At 43.3% G+C, this 23,223-nt stretch overlaps 1 protein-coding gene across 1 annotated transcript in view; it reads left to right on the top strand.

The window, feature by feature from the left end:
• Positions 1-23,223, top strand: part of USP32 (ubiquitin specific peptidase 32) — a 119,682-nt gene that overhangs the window by 70,811 nt on the left and 25,648 nt on the right. The window contains 9 exon segments of the mRNA XM_033172171.1: positions 9,885-10,016; positions 11,020-11,127; positions 15,289-15,404; positions 15,796-15,858; positions 17,320-17,403; positions 20,467-20,528; positions 20,695-20,797; positions 21,705-21,894; positions 22,938-23,113. Of these exon segments, the coding sequence (XP_033028062.1) occupies positions 9,885-10,016; positions 11,020-11,127; positions 15,289-15,404; positions 15,796-15,858; positions 17,320-17,403; positions 20,467-20,528; positions 20,695-20,797; positions 21,705-21,894; positions 22,938-23,113 (1,034 nt within the window).

Here is a 23,223-nt window from a genome sequence, read left to right as displayed (position 1 = left end):
GTTGGTAAAAATGGAACTCCACAGCGCCATCTGGTGTCACAGTGTTATAATGCATATACAACGCATACAAAGTGCCTTTTCTTTGCCAATGTAGAAGTCCAGAGTTTAGAGTAGCCTTCCCCAGATGCTTTGGAATTCCAACTCCCATCAGCCCCAGCAAATTCACCAAGTTGGGGAAGGCAGGAGTAGGGTTTCTTCTTTCTTCGTCTTCCGTCATTTTATCATTGAGATTGAGTGGCACAAGGTCACCTAGTGACCTTGGTGGTTGAATGGGGCTTTAAGCCCTGGTCTCCTCAGTCCTGGTCTGTCCACACTTCCATACAGGCTTTAGGCCTCTTTCAGTACTGTTTGGAATAGTCGGCTTTTCTGCCATTTCTGTCTTGTCACCTGGCACACTTAATTGGCGGTAATGCTGGGAATTGCATAGTTCAACTTGCTTTAACCGCGAAGGTTTTAGGTAACACCCGGCATAGCACTATACACTCTATAGTTCAGCTGCAGAGCACAATGCAGAAGGTCCTAGGTTCAATCCCTGGCATTTCCTGGTAGGGCTGGAAAAGTCCTCTTGCATGAAACCCTGGAGAGCTGCTGCCAGTCAGACAACACTGAGCTAGATGGACCAGTATAAGCCAGCGTCTTACGTTCCTTTGTTCACACATTGTAAGCCATGACTTACTGTAAATGAGCAGTATGCTAAAGCAGGTTGCTGAACGAATCCTCTTTTGCCTCCGCCCTACATGGATTTGAGATCAATAAGCAATGAGCCTCACAATCCAATGCTCCTGGATGGTTTCTCTTCGAATCACAATCAGTACATCAAGAGCAAACTTGGGCTGCCATCTGTGGTTTGTTTGGAGAGAAACCATGCACATTGGCTCACATGCCATTTCCTTAATACAGCCACAAATAAAGTAATAACATAAAGTAGCCACAAGAGGCAGCAGAAGCACCAAGCACAGCAATTGATCACTGCACACGATCCAAAGACATTTTGACTTGCCACCAGTATTCTCTTTAAAAAATAAATTAAAAATGGTTGACTTTCTTTTCTCTTTAGACAAACATCTCACATATAACACATCTTTACCCCTTCCTTCCCGGGCTTCCCCCAACTCCCATTTCTGGTTTGTTTCCCTTTTATCAACAAACTGCTGTTTCAGCCAATCTACCATATCATTTCTTCTTTGTTTTAAATGTTATATATCAAAAAAGTGTGTGTGTTTATTTAAGTCCTGCCATCAAGTACATGTTCTTATTTTGTTTCTGCAAATAAAAGTGTCCCACTCTTTTTCAGAGTCTCTGTTGTCCTTTTCTCGTAGTCTTTCTGTCAATTTTGCCATCTCTACATAGTTCATCAATTTCGCTTGCCATTGTTCTTTTGTTGGAATTTCTCCAGTCTTCCAGTTTTGTGCTACCAAAATTCTCACTGCCCTAGTAGCATACATAAATAATGTCCTCTTCTCTTTCTACTGGTCTTGACCTAAAATACCTAACAGGAAGGCTTCTGGTTGTTTAACAAATGCTTTTTTCAACATTTTTTTCAATTCATTGTATATCATTTCCCAATATATTTTTACGTTCTTACAGTCCCACCACATGTGATAAAGGGTACCTTCAGCTTTACACCTCCAACACTACTTCTGTTCATTTTTATACATTTTTGCTAGTTTGACTGGTGATATATACCATCTATATATCATCTTCATGTAATTTTCCCTCAGCAATATACAATCCATAAATTTCAAATTTATTTTCCATAATTTTATCCAATCTTCAAATTGTATATTATGACCATATCTTGTGCCCATTTTATCATCACTGACTTTACTTCTTCATCCTTAGTTTCCCACTCCAAAAGAATATTATATGTCTTTTTTAACAACTTAGAATTTCTTTCAATCACTTCCTTTTGGAATTTGGTGAGTTTTGACTTGCCACCAAATTATTTATTTATTGGAAAGATTTTGTAGGCTGCTATCGAGCAGTTTCTCTCCAGGCAGCTTTTGCAATAGATTACTGAAGTACATCTTAATACTTCCAGAAATTAAAACATGCTAATAAAACGCAAAGTGGTAAAATAATAAAACAAAACAAAACAAAACAAAACAAATAGAAGCATCCTTGAAGGAGAAGGCCAGCAGGAGCAGGTTTGCTTTTCCTAAAGACCTCTAAAATGCACTGTAGGATTACAAGACAAGTCTATTATTAACAGCCATTTGTCTGGTCACCTGTGATGAGTAATAATCTTTTTCAGGCGATCAGGCAAAGAAGCTCATATACTGAAAGAGAGTCCTTTTTCTTCTTAGCTCTTTGGTGCACCAAATATTACTGATACAGTGGTGCCCCGCTAGACGAAAATAATTCGTTCTACGAATCTTTTCGACTAGCGTTGTTTTTGTCTAGCGAAGCGGCAATGTAAACCACGGTTTTCGCTAGATAAAAAAAAACCCGAAAAAATTCGTCTTGCGAGGCAGCCCCATAGACTTTTTCGTCTTGCGGGGCAGCCTCCCGCTAGACGAATGCCTTCGTCTAGCGAGTTTTTCGTCTAGCGAGGCATTCGTCTAGCGGGGCACCACTGTATAGACATAAGTAGACTAATAAGCTTTTTGTAGGGGCCCATAACTTACAATATATTGGGATACCTTTTTTCTTAAATGACCAGGTTAAAAGACCATAGGTGACTCCAAACAAGCAGCAGGCACCTTCATGTATGTGTTTTTGCTTGATAGCATAAAGGAAGGGAGAGATGAAAGTGCCTGGGCAGGCTCCTGGCCCCAAGGCAAAACCCTCCTAGTGTGACATAATCTCCCATCTCTCCACCTTCTGATCCTCTTAGCTGCTGGGTCATTGCCTGTCACCTTAGCTAGATCTTGTTGCCTCGGAACGGTTAACGGGTTGTCTGCTGGAAAGTGGCGAATGGCAGGGTTTCTTCAAGATGCGTCCCCAGGATTGCCTCTTGGCCAAAAGGCGGCTTGTTTGGCGACATGGAGCGGTTCCTCTGGGTGTCAGGCTGGAGTTGGCTGGGAACTCTCACCGCGAGAGTCGTTGATGTAGGCAAGGAGGCGGCTGAAATGATGGGAATATGGTATGCTGCGCCTGTTGTGAACCAAGGAGAATTGTCCCATTAGGTGGGTAAAAACATCTGAGTGGGGATTGGACGGCAGCGGGAGACTCTTTGGGGTGTGAGAACCAAAATAGCGGGTGGGGGTGGAAGGGTGCTTCATAGTCAGAATGCTTGTAAGTTGGGGGCAGAAGGGAGTTGACTGTATTGTAGATGTAGAAAATAGGAAATTGCCTTCTTATGCCACGACTCCTCAGGATTCATGTAGGATCTCTCCCATCTCTACTTGGAGATGCTGGGGATTGAACTAGGGAACTTCTGTATACAAAGGTGATGTCTACCACTGTATTCCTAAGAGCTCTAGACTGGGACAAAGGAGCAGGGGTTGTAGGAGTTAATGGTGTTGAAATAAATGACTTGAGAGGTTTCAAGATATTCTGTGTTTTTCATTCTGGCTTTTGTTACATACACCTTCATTGACTGTAGTCTGCTCAGATACGCATAGATAAAAGTTCAGATGGACAGAGATGTTTAAGTGTCTTTTTTTTTTAAAACGACATTCAGTTTAGAATTTTTAAATGCTCCTACTGAGATATAGGTTGTTGACTTAACCAGAGGCTTGTTGGAGCTGGGGACTTCATCCCTTAATGCTGCCATAAACTGATTTTCAAGGGAGGAAAGTATAAAATATTAAGCAGACTTGGTCTTGTTTAATAACATCTATAATCTGATTTATTTATTTTTACACAAATCCTACATAGAAACCACATCCTGGAATGGAAAAGACAAGTTCAAATCCATTTTGCTTCTTTTGTTGAGCAGATCAACAGCTGATGGATGACAGTCCATCAGATTGCTCCCCCCCCCCCCCTGGTTTGGGTGTTACTGTATATTGCTTCTGCAAAGGAAAATGATGACTTTTTTTTAGCATTCCAAGGAGGCTTTATCAGGATCTCCAACTGCATGGATGCTTCTAGTTAGATTCAAGCGAATATTTACTCACTCAGTGCATCACGGTCAGGGCTGATGTTCATGCAGCCTAGAGTCAGAGCTTATACGTGTGCCCCTGCTTTTAAACATTACCTGTTCAGGTGAATGCCTGGACGCAGCCAAGAATTTTGCAACCTCCTTTTGCTGGGTATATTTTTAAATTGAATTTATATCCTGCTTTTTAGGAGGCAACTTCTCACAAGGTGGGGTAGAAGGTGCACAAGGAAGCCACCAAAGATAATACAAAACTACAATTGAAAAACAAAGGACACCCACCCATCCATTTTGACTTGCAGGGTGCATAGAGTATGTGGTGCAGATTCTCATATGCAGGAGAGCATCAAATCAGCTGTTTGTGAGGAGAGAAGATCTAGGCAGCTGCCTCTAGTAGAGATGGGGAACCTATGGAATTCTGCGTATAGTTGGGCTACAGCTCCCATCATCTCCAACCATTGGCCATGCTGCCTGGGGATGATGAAAGTTGTAGTCCATTGGCGTTTGGAGAGGCCCTGGCAGCTGGGAGGTTAGTTAGAGCGGCAGAGGCCTCCTTTGTTCATACTGTGTTCATACTGGCTCTTTCTGATGTGTGGTCATTGCTTGAGTATTTTCTGAATTTTGTATTGCATGCTTATTGTATTTCAATGCTGTCCACTGCTTTGGTATTTTCCTGTGGGAAGCGGTGCTCTTTATTTATTTGGTGTATTTATTACCCACCCTTCACCGAAGGTCCCTGGACGGGTTACGGCAGGGTGAAAGCAATAAAAGAGAAATGATAACGAACAAAACTACCATGAGCTGATCTACAGAAAGTATTAAAAGAAAATGTAGTGCATTCCTTTAATCCTGTGTAAAAAGATATTCCTTTGTGTGTTTCCTGATTGTTACCCAACGTTAGGGCCAGGTGTACATCAGGAAGTAGTGGAGTTCCAAAGTTTGGGGGCTACCACATAATAGGCCCTCTCAGGTTCCTCTGCCTCCCAACCTCCGAGAGTGACAGAAACACCCAAAAGGTCTCTTCTGCATACAGATAAGCATAATAAATAAATATGCACCACAGCTGTGGCTTATTTTTTTAAAAAAATAAGGCAGGGCATCTTGGAGTTACATGTTCATCAGCGAGGAATGCCACAGCACTTTTAATAGATGGTGGAAGAAGGCTAATCTGGAGAGGGCAGCTCTGTGAATGATGGACACACTTTTGTAAGCAGTGTTATACCTTTGTTTTGAGGACTGTTGAGACATTAATAATATGAGATTGGTAGGAGGTTACATGAAAGTGCACAGTACTTACTGGGTTGTTAATATGCCATATTTAGGGGCAGGAATTCAAGTTCCTTCTGCTTTGACTTCATTTTTTCTTTAAGAATCAAGTTTCTAGACCTGCTGACTACTAGAGCAGAGATTTTTTTTACGAAGTGTGCAGTGGACACACCACAGACAGCCTTGAGTGCATTATTTGAAAGCCTGGACAGACGCAAAATCTGTGAATATAGCCTAGTCACCAATTCTGCTGTTGCAATTGGCTGTTTTGCTAAATACATAATCAATAGCTTGAATAAGAAAATAATTGATGTATGATTTTGAGCCACACGGTAAATGTTCTTTTCCCACTTAGTTGCAGTTTTGCCTTGCAGAAAACAGCTAATCTCTTTCTAGGCGATTTGATTCTGGTCAATAACACAGTGGACCTATTTGTCTGCCATTCCGTGAGCGTAGCAGTTCTGCTGCATTCTCATCCTTGTTAGCCATTTTTCTAAAGGTGACTGCTTAGAAAACACACTTCATTTCTTTCACCTTGATTTTCCAACAACCTCTGCTTGACAGAAATGCAGATAAAATACCACCCTCCCAAAAGAGAGAGAGAGAGAGAGAGAGATTATATTGGCATAAGGAATTAAGATAACACTGAGGAAACCATTTCATGCAACACTGAGCAAAATATAATCCACTAAAAAACACAGTCTGTCTTTACATTTTTAGATCTTGAAATGTTTTTGGATACTTAAGCTAGTTGCTGTGGCCATTTTTATAATTACTGTTTTCCTGTTCTATTACAGTGTGTGTGTGTGTGTGTGTGTGTGTGTGTGTGAGCGCGCATGCGCGCACACACACACTCTTCCTCCCAACTCAGCCTAGACCTGTCCAGCTCCTTTTATAGACTGTTGAATTTTGTTGTGTTTGATCAATGAGAGTGAAGTAAAGGTGCTTATTACTTTCTAAATGTCAGCTGTCAGAACAATTGTGTGTTGTTGTTTTTAAATGGTATGCTAGCTCTTAAACTTGAGAAGCCAGTGAAATAGAACAAAACCTGCTAGAGACTTTGCCCAGAGAGGCACCCAAGTCCAGCAGGCTGCACAGTGATGGGCCAATACCACTGGGAGTCACCAGTTTACCCCTTTGGTGTTTTCCCTTCTGGGGCACCATTAGGGTAGCACCCACATGAAAGAGGCAGATGGATGCTGGAAGGGAAGATCTCCTTGGCTGCAAAAAGGAAAAGCACCCAAGTGGGAGATGGGGAGGCTCTGCTATTTTCTGGGTGTGTGTGCGGCATATTTCTTCTAAGGAATTTGAGGCAGCATACGTGGTTCTCTCCCCCCCTTTTGTCTTCACAACAACCCTGTGAAGTAGGTTAGGCTGAGGGGTAGTGAGTGACTCCAGGCCACCCAGTGATCTCCGCAGATGAGCAGGGATTTGAACCCTGGGTCTTGCTAGTCCAGTGTTTTTCCAGTCCAGCCTTTCCTGACCTGAAGATGTTGGACTGATCATGGGAGTTGGAGTCCAACCTAATTGGGAGGGCACCAGAAGAAGAAGAAGGGGAGGAGTTTGGATTTGATATCCCGCTTTATCACTACCCGAAGGAGTCTCAAAGCGACTAACGTTCTCCTTTCCATTCCTCCCTCACAACAAACACTCTGTGAGGTGAGTGGGGCTGAGAGACTTCAAAGAAGTGTGACTAGCCCAAGGTCACCCAGCAGCTGCATGTGGCGGAGCAGGGAAGCGAACCCGGTTCCCCAGATTACGAGTCTACCACTCTTAACCACTACACCACACTGGCTCATCATCTGAAGAGCAGGGTACCACAAATGGAGAGCAGGAGACAGCAGCAACTGTTGCTGTATTGGTCTGGAGACAGATGAGGGAGAGGAGCTTGGTAGATCAGGTGGGGCAAGAGGGAGGTAACCTTGAAGAGCAGGAGGCAGAGCCTGATGGTAGGTGGTGGTTCTGGCGCAGAGCCTGAAGGAGGTGTAGCTACCTGCAAAAGTTCTGAAGCAAAGTTTGAACATCCACATGTGGGTGCTATAGCTTTTCCAGCACATGCTGTATGATGTACAACTTTTATCTCATTCTTAAGAATGGATTTTGGGCTGGAGCCCTGGAGCTGGGCCATGTGAAAAATAGGCTCCTCCACCCCCTTTGCTTTTTGCCCCTCTTTTCATCATGATATTCTCTTGAAATTCCTGCAGTGCAAGGAGTTGGACTAGATCAGGCTTCCTCAACCTCAGCCCTCCAGATGTTTTGAGACTACAATTCCCATCATCCCTGACCACTGGTCCTGCTAGCTAGGGATCATGGAAGTTGTAGGCCAAAAACATCTGGAGGGCCGAGGTTGAGGAAGCCTGGACTAGATGACCTTCAGGATCTCTTCTGACTCTACAATTCTTTTATTCCTTTGCCTAAGAGGTAGGCAACCCTCCCATTAGTGTCAGGTGTGGTGTGCAAGCTTTGGTTACCTCCACATCTTAATCCCCAGTTATAGAAGTGCACTTCTTTAGGAAAAGTTAAAAGGTGACATTAGGATGAGTGCGGAGGAAACCCTGTCCCCTCACCTTGAAGACCTTGAGAAGGAGTTATTGTTTCTTACCATTTGTGTCTTGGGCTGCATCTTTTTGCCTTTGTGCTGTGGAACTTAACGGAAGAATGCAGCTTCTCCCCTATTTGTTCGTTTTCCTGTTTCACTGTCCTCCTAGAATGTGAGATGTAAGTTAGGTGGATCCCTTGCATCCCTAGAAACTGACCGTAGAGATGAGCAGATTCTGTGCAAGGCTCTTGCCCATTTGAATTTTACCAAATGTATGACGGCCTTGTTGGGTGAGGAAAGCTTATGTTTGTCTGCATCCTGCTTGCCCTTTCTCGTCTTCTAGTCCACTGGAGAAAGAGGAAACTCACAGCGTACAATGGCCTTGCGGCTTGCTTCTCTGTGTGGTCCATTGCAAGTGTGTGTAGGTTTTTGTTTTGTTTTTTTCCCTTTGTGGAAACTGGCCCAAAGAGCTGAAGTTTAATCCTATTATAAAGCTGGCATGGGTTTAAGGGCTCAGGACCATCTGGGAATGAGATCACACATGGCAATGCTTAATATAGACAGCTTTGTTACTAGATATTCAAAGCGCTTCGTGTACACCAGTCTTAGGTGCTGCTGTAACTTTCCCAAATGTTTGACAGTGAAAAATGTGGCGCTGAAAAATCTTTGAAGATGTCCTGATCTTGTCCTCTAACTTACTTTCCTTGTATTTTGCATTGTTGTACCCCAGAGGGTAGGGAATCTGTGGCCCTCTGGATATTGCTGCACTACAACTCATTAACTAAACAACTCTGTATGTAGTTTACAAAAACTCATTAACAATAACGTACAGCATTTCAACACCTTCTGTCGCATAACATCTTAAATAATATATATACAGTGCCAAAATAATAATGACTGCGCAACTCAGTATCTCAAAGCCAAGCAGTCCAAATATTTCCGAAATAAGTCTATGAGAGAAACTCTATGTGTCTACTTGCGCTGGTGCAATCCCAACGGAACTCCCAACGACGAGATGCCCGGATTTCAATCTCTGTTTCATGAATCTTCTTCTGGTTGACCTGAAAAGGAACTATACAATGGCAATTCAATGCTCCACCAAATAGATCAGCTCCAACCTTAGAATGGCTCTTTGCCCCCCCCCCCCTTTAAAGAGCCTTGTAAGTATACACACAGCGAGTTGGGGATGGGAAAGCTCTGGCCCTCAGGCAAAAATTAAGGAATGGAGTGGATGGGAGAGAAAAGCAGGTGCCATGCCCACCATCAGCACGTGGTCCTCAGCAGGAAAAAAGGTTGCTATCCCCCCTGAGTTAGCTGTTTTAGGGTTGGCATTAGAACAGGGAGTGATTCACCCAGTATTCTGCTCAAGTTTTAGTAGATGGAGCAACACTCACCTGTTCATATAGGGCAGGGATCGGGAACCAATGGTCATCCATGTGCTATTGGACTCCAGCTCCCCATCAACCTCAGGCAGCATGGCCAATAGTCAGGGATGATTGGAGCTGTAGTTCATCAGCAATCTGGAAGACCATAGGTTACCCTATCCATGATATAGGAGTTTCACAGGAAAGGGGTAATCCTGGGGGCAGGAGAGTAAGTGTGACATAAGCTCTTCGATGACTCCCACATACCGTTTTTCCAGTAGTTGTTTGTCTACCACATCCTAACTTCTCCCATAGAGGACAGAGGCAGGAGGGTTGAATTCTGTGGTGTTTTTGGGTGTCTGCTGCTTTTCTCTTCAGCGTTTTTTGGGTTGTGCGTAAAGAATTCCTATCTCAGTTTTGGCAGAGCAGTTTTCGTTCTACTTGGCCAATAGTATTCCAGGAAAACTGTTGTTATTATTTGTATTTAATTAATTTGTATACCATTTGTGTGGCGTCCACATCACCTGGACATCTGGATTGGCTCCATTTATCTTGCGACCCGCGTAAAGTGTCTGCCTCTGCTGCCCTGACATGAAACACTTCTGCTTTAAAACCGCATCTTCAGTTGACTGACTTTGATCTTTTTTTTTTTTTTTTTTTTTTTACACAGTGGAAGAATCCGATATCATTGATCTTGAAAAACGGTATTGGCTTCTGAAAGCTCAATCCAGGACAGGACGTTTTGATCTGGAAACATTTGGCCCTTTGGTTTCCCCTCCCATACATCCATCTCTGGGTGAAGGTATGGAACATTCATGGGTTATCTATATTTTTATTTTATTTTTTAGGAGTCTGGGTGATGAGACTACCTTAGCCTACAATGCCAGTCTTACAGCCTGCCCCATCTCAAAAGCTCTGGGTGGGCATTTAACAGGTTAGCCAATCTAAAAGGACTTGAAAGTATATTAAGACAGTATTTTAAATGTGTCACACTGCAGCATAAAGAACCTCTGCTGTGGAATGGGCACCATTCATTAAAACTTTGGTTTAAGTGGTTCTCAGGGGGGGGTGCTGTAGACTCCCCCCCTTCTCCGAGACCATTCTTGTCCACACATTTGTTCATCCCCACTCCTGAGTTGTCATTTTCCTGCTCTCCGAGAGATGGGAGCAGTTTGCCCCATACAAATGGTGAGGGTAAGTATTAGGGAAAGGGATGGGTTGGAAAGGTAGATGCCCAGCAGGTGGCATCTCTTAAAAGACAATGCAATTCATTTGCCCTAGTTTTCTGTTACTGTGTTTTGAAGTTGGGATGGCAGAGCTGCAACCTGGCAACTCTTCATAATTTGACACTTGGTTGAAATGTTGGAGGTAGGAATGGAACAAGCAGATAATTCTATTTTGGCTTTTTAATGTAAGGGATGCACAAGCCTGTTGTTCACACATGCAGCCTTTTTGCTCCTCCCCTCGCTGCATGCCTTGATAATCCAAAGAAGTCTGTCATTTAGCCATAGTTTACTGTTTCAGCCATATCAGGAAACTTAGGCCAGCAGATTCTGAACAAGTCAGGATCTCAAACCAACTTCAAGCCTGGCAACTGAAGTTTCCTAGTTCAGCTGAAACAGGAAACTGATTGAGAGACTTCCTGGCTTATTAAGACACACTGCGAAGGAGCTGCACGCTTGGGCAATAGGCTTGTGCATACCTTGGCTTCTTAAACCAAGATATGATTATCTGGGATAGGCTAATCTCTATGCTGGTTGGAACCTGACCTTTTGCTTTTGCTTCTGCTGCTGTCTACTTGGCAGGTCTTTTTAATGCCTTTGATGAAAATCGTGACAATCACATTGACTTCAAAGAAATCTCCTGCGGACTCTCAGCCTGCTGCAGGGGACCGCTGGCTGAAAGGCAGAAATGTGAGTATGCAAAATAGAACTTCCTGCATTTTTAAGTGTGCCCCCTTAACTTGTTCAACCTTCATAGCCCTTCATAACCCCGGGACCAACATATTCCAGAGACTCTGGTCCTGCTTACAGGCTTCCCATAGGCATCAATTTGGGTGTTGTGAGAACAGGATGCAGGATTGCGGTGAGCCCTGGGATGCTGGGCTCTTAGGCCTTACAGGACTGCCTTTTGCTGATATTCCCCCTTAACAATTAAGATCTTCTAGGGCAGTAGTTCCCAATTGGTGGTCTACATAACCCACTCAAGGGGATCCGTGGCAGGGGATTCATCAACCGTCTGGGACATCCCGTTTTGGGGGCCATGTTTTCGCATGAGAGCACAATGCCCCAAAACGCATGAGATCATAGCTGGGCACATATCTCGCATGAGATCATGGCACCCCAAAGCACACTATTTTGGGCGGTGCGCTCTCTTGCGGGTCATGTGACTCGTGCGGGAGCGCAGTCTTGAAGAGGCGTGTCCCAGTTTTGCACTGGGACATATTGGAGAATATGGTGGCACCATTCACATAACAAAAACTATCACAAAGATAGCAACATTTTCAAAAGTAGGAGGTCCATGGCTTGGTTTTTGAAAACCAAGGGGCCTGCAGTACTTAGCTAATTCGGAGCCACTATTCTAGGGCCTCTATTTGAACTCTCATTGTGTGTGGTCTGGCCTTCACAGCACTGGCCCTGAAGCTTGGGAGTGACCTCTCAGAGGTTTGCCAGAGCCAATCTCTTAACAGCATTTCACAAGAGGGTGCAAGATCCACCTTTTGTGAAGTGTTTGTTGTCTGCTGAGTCTGATTTGTTCCTGGGCTTTAATGCAGTGGTTGCTGTTTCTGTGATTGATCTTGTAAGCTGACTCAAGCACAGGAGATGCAGGGCTTAAATGAGTGAAATAACAGCTAAAAGTATGGATGATGCAGTCTTCGAAAAGCTAATACAGCTGTAGTTCCCCATTGAGTGGTCAAACCTAGCTTAGCTCACCCTAATAATGTGTGAAACAGTGCCAAGCTTCCTTGCTAAAGATTTCTTCTTTTTAATCTCATGTAACAGCCTTAAAAATGAGGGCTTTTAAATGCTAATTCCCGTTTGTCTCCTGGCTCTATTAATCCGATATATTATTGTGAGTTACTCTCTCATTTTATGCCAATTATAATCAATTCTCTAGAAGAGGCTGTCTTGTTTGCTGGTTGGCAATAACCTTATTTTCTGTGGATTTTAATTTCTCTTCAATAAAATATTCATAAGCACAAACAGTTTGCGCTCTTTGTGGCACGGAAGCCTACGCCCATGTATGTATAGTGCATGATGTTACTTTGTCCTGGAAATACCAATATATGATTTTTTTAAAAAATGGAGAGTGAACTGAATGTCTACTACATGCCTCTGTTTGCACATCATGGTAAGCCATAAACTATGTGGAAGAACAGCATGCTACCCAATTTCTTCCACTTTGCTCCTCTCCTGGTGTTGCTTATTGTGTTGCTGGAACCCAGTATTGTGGTTTCAGAAACCAATGTTTGTCTAGCGAGAAGCAAACCATGACCCTGGTTTGGATGCTTATGTTAAACAAGGTTCACAGTTTTTTGCTCCCTTTTGTTCTTTTTTTTTCCTTTTCTCCTTTATTTCTTTCAAATTTTACACAAACCACAGACCAACAAAAATTAATCATAGCAAAAATATGCATCACAAGAATTTGCCAAATCATAACAACTTATTACAACTTATTCCACATTCCATCCCTCCCCCCTCCCTCCTTCATTCCCCCCCTCCCCTCCCCTTTGCTTCACAGTTTACCTTACATGTTGTCCTTAGTATCCATTAGTCTGTTCGCACGTCTTTATATCTATCCAATTTTCTTTTATATCTTATTCATTTGGATCTTTACCATTCTGCCAAGAGGTTGGCTCTCTTCACATATAATTTAAAATAATTTTTAAGCGTTTCCCAATTCTTTTCTGTCTCCAATTTACCTTTCCCTTGTAATTCTTCATATTTTACTGCCCAGTTATAGTAAGTCAATAATTTTAATTGCCATTCCTCTTTTTCCGGTACTCTTTGAGTCTTCCAATTTTGCGCTACCAGCAATCTCGCCGAGACCGTGGCATATAGTAATAAGTGTCTATCTTTAGCCTGTATTTCATTCTCCATCATTCCTAAAAGGAATAACTCCACACTTTTTCTAAAGGAATATTTGACCATTTTCTTTATCTCCTTATATACCATTTCCCAAAACACTTTAATTTCTTTACAAGACCACCACATGTGCATGAATGTACCTACTTCTTTTTTACATCGCCAGCATTCATTGTTTTCGTTCTTGTAAATTTTTGCCAGTTTGACCGGTGTAAGGTACCATCTATATTGCATCTTCAATAAATTTTCCTTAATGTCGTAATTTGGGGTTAGATGGTTATCCCTCCTCCATAATTTTTCCCACTTCTCTAGCATTATTGGACGGCCTACGTCTCGGCCCCATCTTATCATGGCTTCTTTGATTTGTTCCTCCTCTGTCTCCCATTGCAATAATATTTTGTATAATTTTTTTGTATAGCTTTTTTGCGAATCCAATAAAATTTCCTCTAATTTTGATTTCCCTTTTGCAAATCCAATTTTTTTATCTTGTTGGAATTTTTGGTTTATTTGGAAATATTGGAGCCAGCTAGTTAAATACTCTTTCAATTCATCGTATGTCTTTAATTTTAATTCTCCTTCTTTTTCCTCCAATAAATCTCTATAAGTAGGCCAATTGGAATCCATATTCCTTTTTTTTACTGCCACCATCTCTAGGGGGGATAACCACCAAGGAACCTTTGTCTCGAAGTACCTTTTATATTTTAGCCAGATTCCAAATAACGATCTCCTGATGATATTATTCATAAAGATGTTTTGTTTGTTTATTTTCTCTTTCATAAGGTACCAATGCCAGCCAAACCCCAGCCCTTCTCCCTCCAAATCTAATAAATCGTTATTTTTCAGTTCTATCCAGTCCTTGATCCAATATAGTGCTGCCGCATCATGGTACAGTCTTAAATCTGGTAATCCGAAACCCCCTCTTTCCCTGCTGTCTATTAAATTTTTATGTTTTATTCGGGGTTTTTTCCCGTTCCAGATGAACTTTGCGATGTCTTTTTTCCATTCTTTAAAGTAGTCTGTCCCCCCTAATAGTGGTAAGTTCAGAAACAGATAGTTCATTTTAGATAGTACCCCCATTTTCACCAGTGAGATTTTACCGAGTAGTGATATTTTTAATTTAGACCATATTTCCAATTTTCCTTTAATTTGTCTCCATTTTTCCCCGTAGTTTTCTTTTAACAGGTCTAAACTATTTGTTGTTATTGAAATGCCTAGATACTTTATGTTCTAAGGGAGGAGCCTAAGAGGAATGATAGGACAGTACACACTAGCATTATGCTTATTCACAGTAAGCCATAGTTTATGGCAAGAGGCAACTTTTTTGGGGGGTGAGGTGGAGGTGGATACCTTCCAGTGGTGGGTGTAGCCAGAGACCCATGCCATTCCATCCAGACAAGCAAGAGGTATTTCCACGGTTCATGGATGCATTACAGCAAAGTAGAATCACTACAGGAGGGTGCAGAGCAGAGTCAGTGAGGGGGATGGCCTGGGCAGGTCCCCATATCTGCTTCCATTGCTCCTTTACTTTATAGGAACATGGGTGACTGTTAAACCAAGTGTGACTGTTGGCCCATCCAGGTTAGTATTGTCAACACTGACCGGCAGCTGCTCTCCAGGTTTTCAGGCAGGGGACCTTCCCACTGCTCCCTGGAAATGCAGGTGATTGAATCTGGGATCTTCCGCATGCAAAACTCTTCCACAAAGCTTACAAACCTTGGTCCTTCCACACACGCTGGCCCAGTGTATTGGGTGAGGAATAAGCTATATTTGGACAATGTGAGGAGGGGCCTTTAAACCTTTGCCCTCATGGTTGTGCCAATCAGAATCAACCCCAAGCGCTACCCCTCCTATTCACAATGGGAATGAAGTTTCCGTCAAGTTGAGCTTTGTTGCTGTGCCATTGAACCCTGTTCCTCCTCTGAACCTTAACTGTGTCCTAATTGACTGCATAGCTGTTGGTTAGAACAAGTTCTCTTCTCTTTCCCTTAGTTTGCTTCAAGGTTTTTGACATTGACCGAGACGGGGTTTTGTCTCGCGTTGAACTTGAAGACATGGTGGTTGCCCTTTTGGAAGTCTGGAAAGATAACCGTACAGATGACATTCCTGTAAGTTTTTGCACTCAAAAGTTGCTTTGTCTTTTAAAATGTCCTGCCAGCATGCATGCAAAAAAGGGGGGGGGTTTAAAAAAGAACTGCAGCTTGCACATCTAAAATGCTTCTTTTTCCTTCATTCTCTGTATCAAGGAGAGGAGCAAACTTGATGAGTGCCAGTATTTTAGTGGTTTAACATGAGCAGATCGGTTTTTAAGAGAGATGCCTTTACTGTTGTGCTAACTGGAAACTGATTTTTTAGGTTTGTAAACTGGTGGATCATCCAGAGATTGCATAAAATGGGTGGATAAAATGTTATTATTTTTTGCTTCTAAGCTTTTCTATGGAAGGTTGAATGACCTTCAGCTGTCCATTAGGGTCATTCTTTTTCCTCTTCCCTCCCAAGGAGCTGCACATGAACCTGCCGGACATAGTAGAAGCTGTTTTGAAGGCACATGACACTACCAAGGTAAGAGCCTGCTAGTCTGTTTTTCCATTCCATTCTGTCAGGTGTAGAGAACCTTTGCCCCTCCAGATATTGCTGAACTACAACTTCTACCAGCCCCGGCAAGCATGGATAATTGCCGCTGTAACAGTGGGTCGTAGTGAGTTGATAAGTGTTCAACCCAGTAGTAGGTTGCAAGAATGGAAATGGCCTGTAAGTGGAGTAGCCAAGTATAGTTGGTTATGGATATGAGAAGTTCGTTTTTGCACAAGTGGATTAGATACCTAGAATGAAGGGGATGTTATATAACAAGGGGTGATTAACAGTGACTGGAATAAATTTTAGAATGCAGTCTTAATGAGTCCCCCACTCCTTGGGAATTCTTGCTTTTTTGAGATGCATAAATCAGATGAAAGAATGCATGTGCTAGTCATATATGTTATATACAAGTATGGAATACTATGTTCCATTTAAAACAATGTTTTACAAGAGGAGCTATATGTTGGAGCTGTATGCTTGCAAAGGAGCTGTTCTACCACCAAGCTTAAACTTCTGTTGCTGTTCAGACTGAGAGGAGGCTCCGACTGTGTCTCTGCTCAGGATGCAAGTTTTGAGGTGCACAATGCAGGGCCTGTGTACCTTTGGGGTCAGGAGTTATGTGTTGTTGTGGAAGAGTCTATTTGTAATACGGATGGCTGGAATAAGGCCTTGAGGATCGGTAGTTCCCAGGTTTCTTTGGAGGAAACCATAGTCAGTTCAGGCCTATGTAAATGTGAAAAATTGCTGCTCCCTTTGGTTTTCAGATCCATTTGAAAGTATTTTCACCAGTAGCCTTCCTTGATATGAAACTGCATATTGTGTCCTTTTTAAAGAAGGGAATGGGGAACTGGATCTTGCTGGGGAACAATTCCACTCTCCTGGACCATTTTTGGCACCTGATAATCATGAAATGTCTAGTGATCACACTTCAAAGTAGCAAGAGGTCACTCCACATTCTTCATTTCTTCCTTTCCAGCCCACTTGTCAAAACCAAAGTTGTGACTGTTAAAGAATAATCTTGTCCCTCTATGCCTGTCAGAAGCAGGGCTTGCCTTTGGTGCTGAATTAAATGCCAAAAGCAAGCATTGCTTGCACTCAAAACTCTGGGAGCTCCTGAGTGAAATTAGCCCTAACAGGGCTTGTATTTTTTATCAAATTTAAAAGGGACTGAGTGTAAACCCAGCTTGCAGATGAACAATCAGGCGTGCACCGTTTCTCACCTGATGGTTCCTTTGCAGCTGTGGCTGTATCAATGGGCAGGGTTTGAGGGAAAACTGCCTTGTAGACAAAATTGGGACTCCTGGTGGGCTTTAATAGGTTGGAGGGCTGAAGGGCCTCTACCCATGCTTTACAATGTTCATTATTTATTTGTTTGTGTGTAAATATTGGGCAGATGCTTGGAGAAATGCTCAAAGATTCTCTTTGCTGCCTCCTTCTTTACTTCAGCTCGGCCACCTTACGCTGGAAGACTACCAAATCTGGAGTGTGAAGAGTGCTCTTGCCAACGAATTTCTGAATCTCCTTTTCCAGGTAAGTTCCACTCAGGCTGCAAACCCCAACTGTACAGCAATTAAAAGTAGCTTTGCCTGCCTGCTTTTTTTGCGGCCGTGGGATGCCGATTGCTGCGTCAGCTGTTGTGCTGAGCGTTCCTAGTTCTGCCTGTCTCTTTTTTTTCCTGTAGCGTGAGCTTTGCGGAGATGCTTCTCCTTGCCTGACTGATGCCGAGTTTTAGTTTCTACGCATTCTGGCATCTTGGGATCCCTTCAAGCACAATCTGTTGGGTTGTTTTTTTTTCAAAGTGAAAAATTCAGTGAGACTCACACAGGAATGCAGAAGTGTTCAGTGATATAACAGCTCTTGCATTTTGTATTAAGTGGGTTCAATCTTCTAAATCCTGGCTGGTCGGTCTGCAAATGTGTTGCAAATCCAAGTGTGAGTGCGTGTCACACCAGCACATGCAGAACTACATGTTGCAGGCTCCCTGTCCCGTCGCCACTCAATTAAAGAGTCATTATTCTAAGACATTTATATCCTACCTTTTCAGTAATAATTGGTCCTCAAAGCAACACAGAACAAAATAGCTCCCCGCTCTCTCGTAAACAAAACAATCCATTGCAATAAAGCAAATTGAATACAATGGAGCATGAGAATGGAAGGTCTAGTGCAGGGAGGGGAAATCTTCCGCGAGCCACATGTCGGTATACTGTCTCTGAAAACGGAGGCTTGTTATGACTAACAGCCATTGATAGGTCCGTAGTTTATTAATTTTCCTAATCTCAGTTTTAAAGCCATCTAAGAGCAGGTGCGGCCAGCATTAAGGCCAGCATGAATTACCAATTTCAGAGCTGCCCCAAAAGCTTGGATATTTATTCATTTATAAAAACAATTTCTCACTGGCACCTAAAATATAACACCCTACTGGCCTGGAGCTGGTCTTCAAAAGTCAAGATACCAGTGTAGAAAACACCCCTGTGGCCCGGCTCACATGACCTAGCAAGCTCAAGCGACAGCTTACCAACATCATGTGACTCAACATCATGAGCCACTATTCTCCCTTCCCCACCCTGCAAACCTTGGCCAACGCAGCACATGGTTAGTGAGGAGAAAGCTTAACTACGTTCCAGCTTAGATGACACACTAAACCCAAACCTTGGCTTAGCTTGGCGCGGGGGCGGGGGAGTCAATTGGAGAAGCAAAATGGGAGCGAGTTTCTCTCTGGAGCCCATACATTTACATGGTCCCAGATCATGTTTTTTCCTCCTGGCAGACCAGAATACCCAGACAACGGAGGAGGTAGCCAGATTTGTTGAGAGGGCCATGAAATTGAGGGCTGCCAGCTGAATAACAGTGCCCCCTCATAATTAAGATCTCATTTCTTCTTGTTTTAATTGTGCCGAATCCGATTCAGCTCATTTTATTGGTTATATATGGTTTTTTATCAGTATCTGTAATATGTGTCTTTTTGATGCAACGGCCTGTGGGCTATGCAAATAAATAAAGTTTGTTGTTGTTGTTGGTCCCAGATCAGTATTGTGCAGCCTGGGCCAATATCTACCTAGGCGCGCCCCCCCCCCCCCATGCACCTCTGAAGACAGGAGCATGCAAAGCAGAATATCACCAGAAGCTCTTAACACACAAGCATCTTTGTATGGAAACATAGCAATCTCTTTCCAGTTTGAGTTTTCCAAGCCTTTTTCTTGTAGTGCAGTGTTTAAAATATTTCTGTTACTCCTCTTTGAGGGTCATTTTTTAGTTTTAGTTTTGCCCCTGTGCAGCTCGAGCAAATTTTCATCCTAGCGGAACAGACGAGGTGGAGGAAAAGGTGACCCAGCCCCCCCCCCAAATCTGGCCTTGCTGTAATTTTTAAGAATTCTTCCTCCCTAGTAGAAGTCACTCCCCCACCCCCACCAGTACGTCTTGTAAAATAATCACGGCAAACTCAGCTGCGACTACAGCCGTGTGGTTTATAATGATTTTGAAAGAAAGGCCAGTTGTTTTGTGCTTAGGGAAATCTATATCGCTTCCTGCCGGCTAATGACTCTCTTGTTGTTGTTTATTCATAAAGCAGAATGCAATTTTTTGCACTGTAGTATCAGCTTAAATCCCAAAAAGGTTTCCTGCTGGGATTCAAATTGGTGGCCTCGAGAACTGCATAAAGAAGACAGTGTAAATCTTCTGATGATCGCCCAGCTAAGGGGGCGGAATACAATGTTGGTGTCTTAAAATGCAGCTCTCAGTAAATGGCTCTGACTCTTCCATGCATATCACTATGCCGTTCAAGTCTGCTTCTTCGTTGTCTTGCCCTCCTCTCTCATGGTGGGTGAATTAAAGTCTGCAGTTTTTGCCTGCCCTGTTGGGAAGTCACTGGCCGACTTCCGACATCGCAATAAAGCACAGCTAAGGAATGTTAACTGTACTTTGTCGTGGTGCCTGAATTGGCACAAACCGTGGTTTGCAATCAGCTGGTAAATTTAGTGTTAATTGTAGCTAACTGTACTAACTGTAGCTGGGCTTGGCATCCGCATCATAGAAATCATAGTTGCTGGCATTGCTCTGCTTTCAGAGACTGCTGCAGTGTGGAGGCAGGAGTCAATTTATGAACTGTCAGAGGATGGAAAAGAAAAGCAGCATTGAAGCCAGCACAAACCATGGTTTGGCATGACTTCTGAATCAAGTCATTTGCAGCTTTGGATGCTTTAGCCAGATGTTTCTGCCACCAGTGAAGCCATCTGCTTATCAAGGGCCGCTCTCTTAGGAAATAGGAAGCTGCTGACTCTGTCAGACTTTTGGTCCTTACTCAACAGTGACGTTTCCCAAACTAGAAATGGACTGGGGAGCAGGATCCAGTGCTTAATTACAGCAGTAAAGAGAAGAGAAAGGACCACAAAATTCATGAGTGGGAAGCTATTGAAAAAACAAGGAACTATTGGAAGCAGTGGTTAACATCCATGAGTCTTCCCCTTCTGCCAATACATAATATGTATTCAAGCATATGCAGGAGAGGTGTTAGTGATACCTCTGCTAGTCATTCCTCTGCTCCAGACTTACTATTCTTGCTTTAAATTGGCCTGTCTTCTTCCTTTTTGTCTCCAGGTGTGCCATATAGTCTTAGGTCTAAGGCCTGCCACTCCAGAAGAGGAAGGACAAATCATCAGGTATGCCTCCCCACTGCCCACACTCTCTCCCAGCCTCATTCTCCTCATTTGCAATATAGGGATAATAGTCACCTCCTACCTTACTTGAACACATGAAAGCACCATATAGTTGGGTTTATTATTGCATATTATTCTGATCTGTTTTGGTTTGTTTTTCTTGACCTAGGGGCTGGTTAGAACGAGAAAGTAGATATGGCCTTCAGCAAGGACACAACTGGTTTCTTATTGCGATGCCTTGGTGGCAGCAGTGGAAAGAATATGTCAACTATGTGAGTGAAACATTTGTTTTGGAGTGGGGGAGTGGAAGAGATTATATTTAATCAGTCAACTAATTAGTAAACATTTTGTGTGCAGGGGAGATGGCGATTAAAGTGCCTCCCAGGTCCATTAGAGAGCCATTTGCTTTCCAAAACCACCAGTGCCTTCTCCCAGATTTTTGCTCTGAAGTTCCAATAAGCTTTCAGACTCTTCTTTTTCTGCCCTGTTTGTCAGTCTTTGGGTGAAAGCATTCTGCTAGTTCTCAACAGCTTTTTGCTTCCATTTTCAGCCTCCTTTTTTAAGATGTCCAGCTTCTGGTCCTCGTGAATGTAGCTAAGAAATAGGGTTCATGCCCTTCTGTGTTTAGACTGCATGTCCAATCCCCAACATTTCCAGTAAGACCCTTACACTAAGTCAGGCCATTGGTCAATCTAGCTTCATATTGTCTACGCTGCCACAAGGCATAGTGATGACCCCTCATCTGGGCCGCTTTACCAGTGGGTTGCACAAATTTATGAGGATAATGCTGTCGATGAACACTTTACATGATGGTTTGTACTAGATGAGCTTTTGGTCCATTCCAGCAGGGTTGCCTTGTTCACAAATGCTTCTCTGCCTTCCTACAGCCTAGTTTAGGATCTTTCATTGGCAGATCCTTCAGTTGATGTGGCCTTTACCTTGTTAAGCCATTCTCCATTATTATGAGGGGCTAGCAACTTGAAAATCACCCCCGTCCCTGTCCCCCCAAAAGAAAAGCGAATTGAATTTGATTGATACATTGGGTAGCGAAGTGGTCAGTTGTGCAAAATGTTTCCCAGTTACATCTCTTTAAGCCTTAGGACCCCCCAATTAAATGTGCTTAGTATCCGCTAGAGCCTCACCCTGCAATTCAATTCCATTTCCCTCTTCTAATTTTAGGATGCTAGCCCTGTTGTGATCGAACCTTCGTCTGTCTTAAGCAGAGGTAAGAACTCACTCCCGGGTGCTGCAGCCCATGCGCCAGAGCAGGGAGAAGACAAAACAGGCCGTTTAAATTACTTCAGTGCCACAGAAGAGAAGTTTTCAGATGGCATTTCTACCGCATCAGAAGCCTCAGAGACTGCTAGCAGTAAGCATTAAATTTTTTAAAAAAAGTTTCAAAAGTGGTTTGAATTTAGAAGCGTCAAGAGCGTATGTGAAACAATAAGTCAGGGATGTGAAGCCTGCAGCCCTCCAGCTGTTTCTGGACTCCAGCTCCCATCAGCCCCAGCCAGCATGGCCTAATGACCGGGGTCATGCAAGTTGTAGTCAGGCCACATCTGGAGGATCAGAAAGGTTCCCCGTCCTTGTTCCAGTGGGCCAGTAGAGTTGTGCCTCATCCTATGAAGCTGCTTACTCCAGTCTGGCTTCCTCAATAAGGCCCATTCATTGTTCAAGAGCGAACTGAGTTGATCCCCAGACTCTCAATTCCTGTCTGACCAGGCTTGGTAACTACTATGATATGGCACACCTCACTCCTGTGAGCACCTGGCTGTCTTTGATGGGCCTTTGGACTAATCCAGCAGGCCCTACTTATTTTCGTATGCTACAGCCAGCACACCAGAGCCACAGTAACTAACATATCAGAACCACAAAGCAACTTCGCAACAAATAAAGGCTGGGCATTTAGTGCAGGGGTGGGGAAACTGTCACCCTCCATATGTTCTAGATTCAGGTAGGTTGTTAGACTCACACGTCATCCCTGCTTATTGGCCCTAGAAACTGGGGCTGATGGGAGTTGGGAGCAGAGCATCACCAGATGACATGGGGGAAGAATGTCTTTCTAGATAATGCCCAATGTGCCTGGCACTATACAAAGCTCAAGAGGACAGGTCCCTCCCCCAAGAAGTCTTAACAACCTATAAATTTGCGTGGTGATAAAGGTTGGACAACATAAATGATTCAAGCTGTCACTTTGCAGGTGTAGCTTTGAATAATTTGGGGGTCAAAAATAGAGTCGGGTATTTTAAAGGCCTTAATCCAATTGGGAGTTCCCATGCCTTATTTCAAAGGGGTTGTTTTACTTTGAATCTCTCCTGCCTCTCTTTAACCGGGCGTGCTGGTGACCGGTGTTCTAGCCACAACTCCGCAGTAAGGATTGTTTCCATCCTCTCTTTGTGCCTCCCCTTCCAGATTTCCTTTACACCCTGCCTCCTAGTGCCGAGATATGCTTTCCCCGCCAGTTTAACTCTTCGGACAACAACAATCAGTGCCTGCTTGGATCCAATGGGAACATTTTGCTGCAGCTCAATCCACAGCGGCCTGGAGCGATTGATAACCAGCCCCTTGTAACGCAAGACCCAACAAAGGTAATGGCGCTGGCGGTGTTAGGAAATATCCGAGTGACTTATTTCGTTACATAATCTAGTTTAATCTGCGCATCATTATGCGTTGTGTTGTCATGTTTAGGGTTCTTATT

This window comes from Lacerta agilis, chromosome 15, assembly GCF_009819535.1.
Source record: "Lacerta agilis isolate rLacAgi1 chromosome 15, rLacAgi1.pri, whole genome shotgun sequence".
Taxonomy (NCBI): Eukaryota; Metazoa; Chordata; class Lepidosauria; order Squamata; family Lacertidae; genus Lacerta; species Lacerta agilis.
This window is presented reverse-complemented; position numbering and strand designations above follow the sequence as displayed.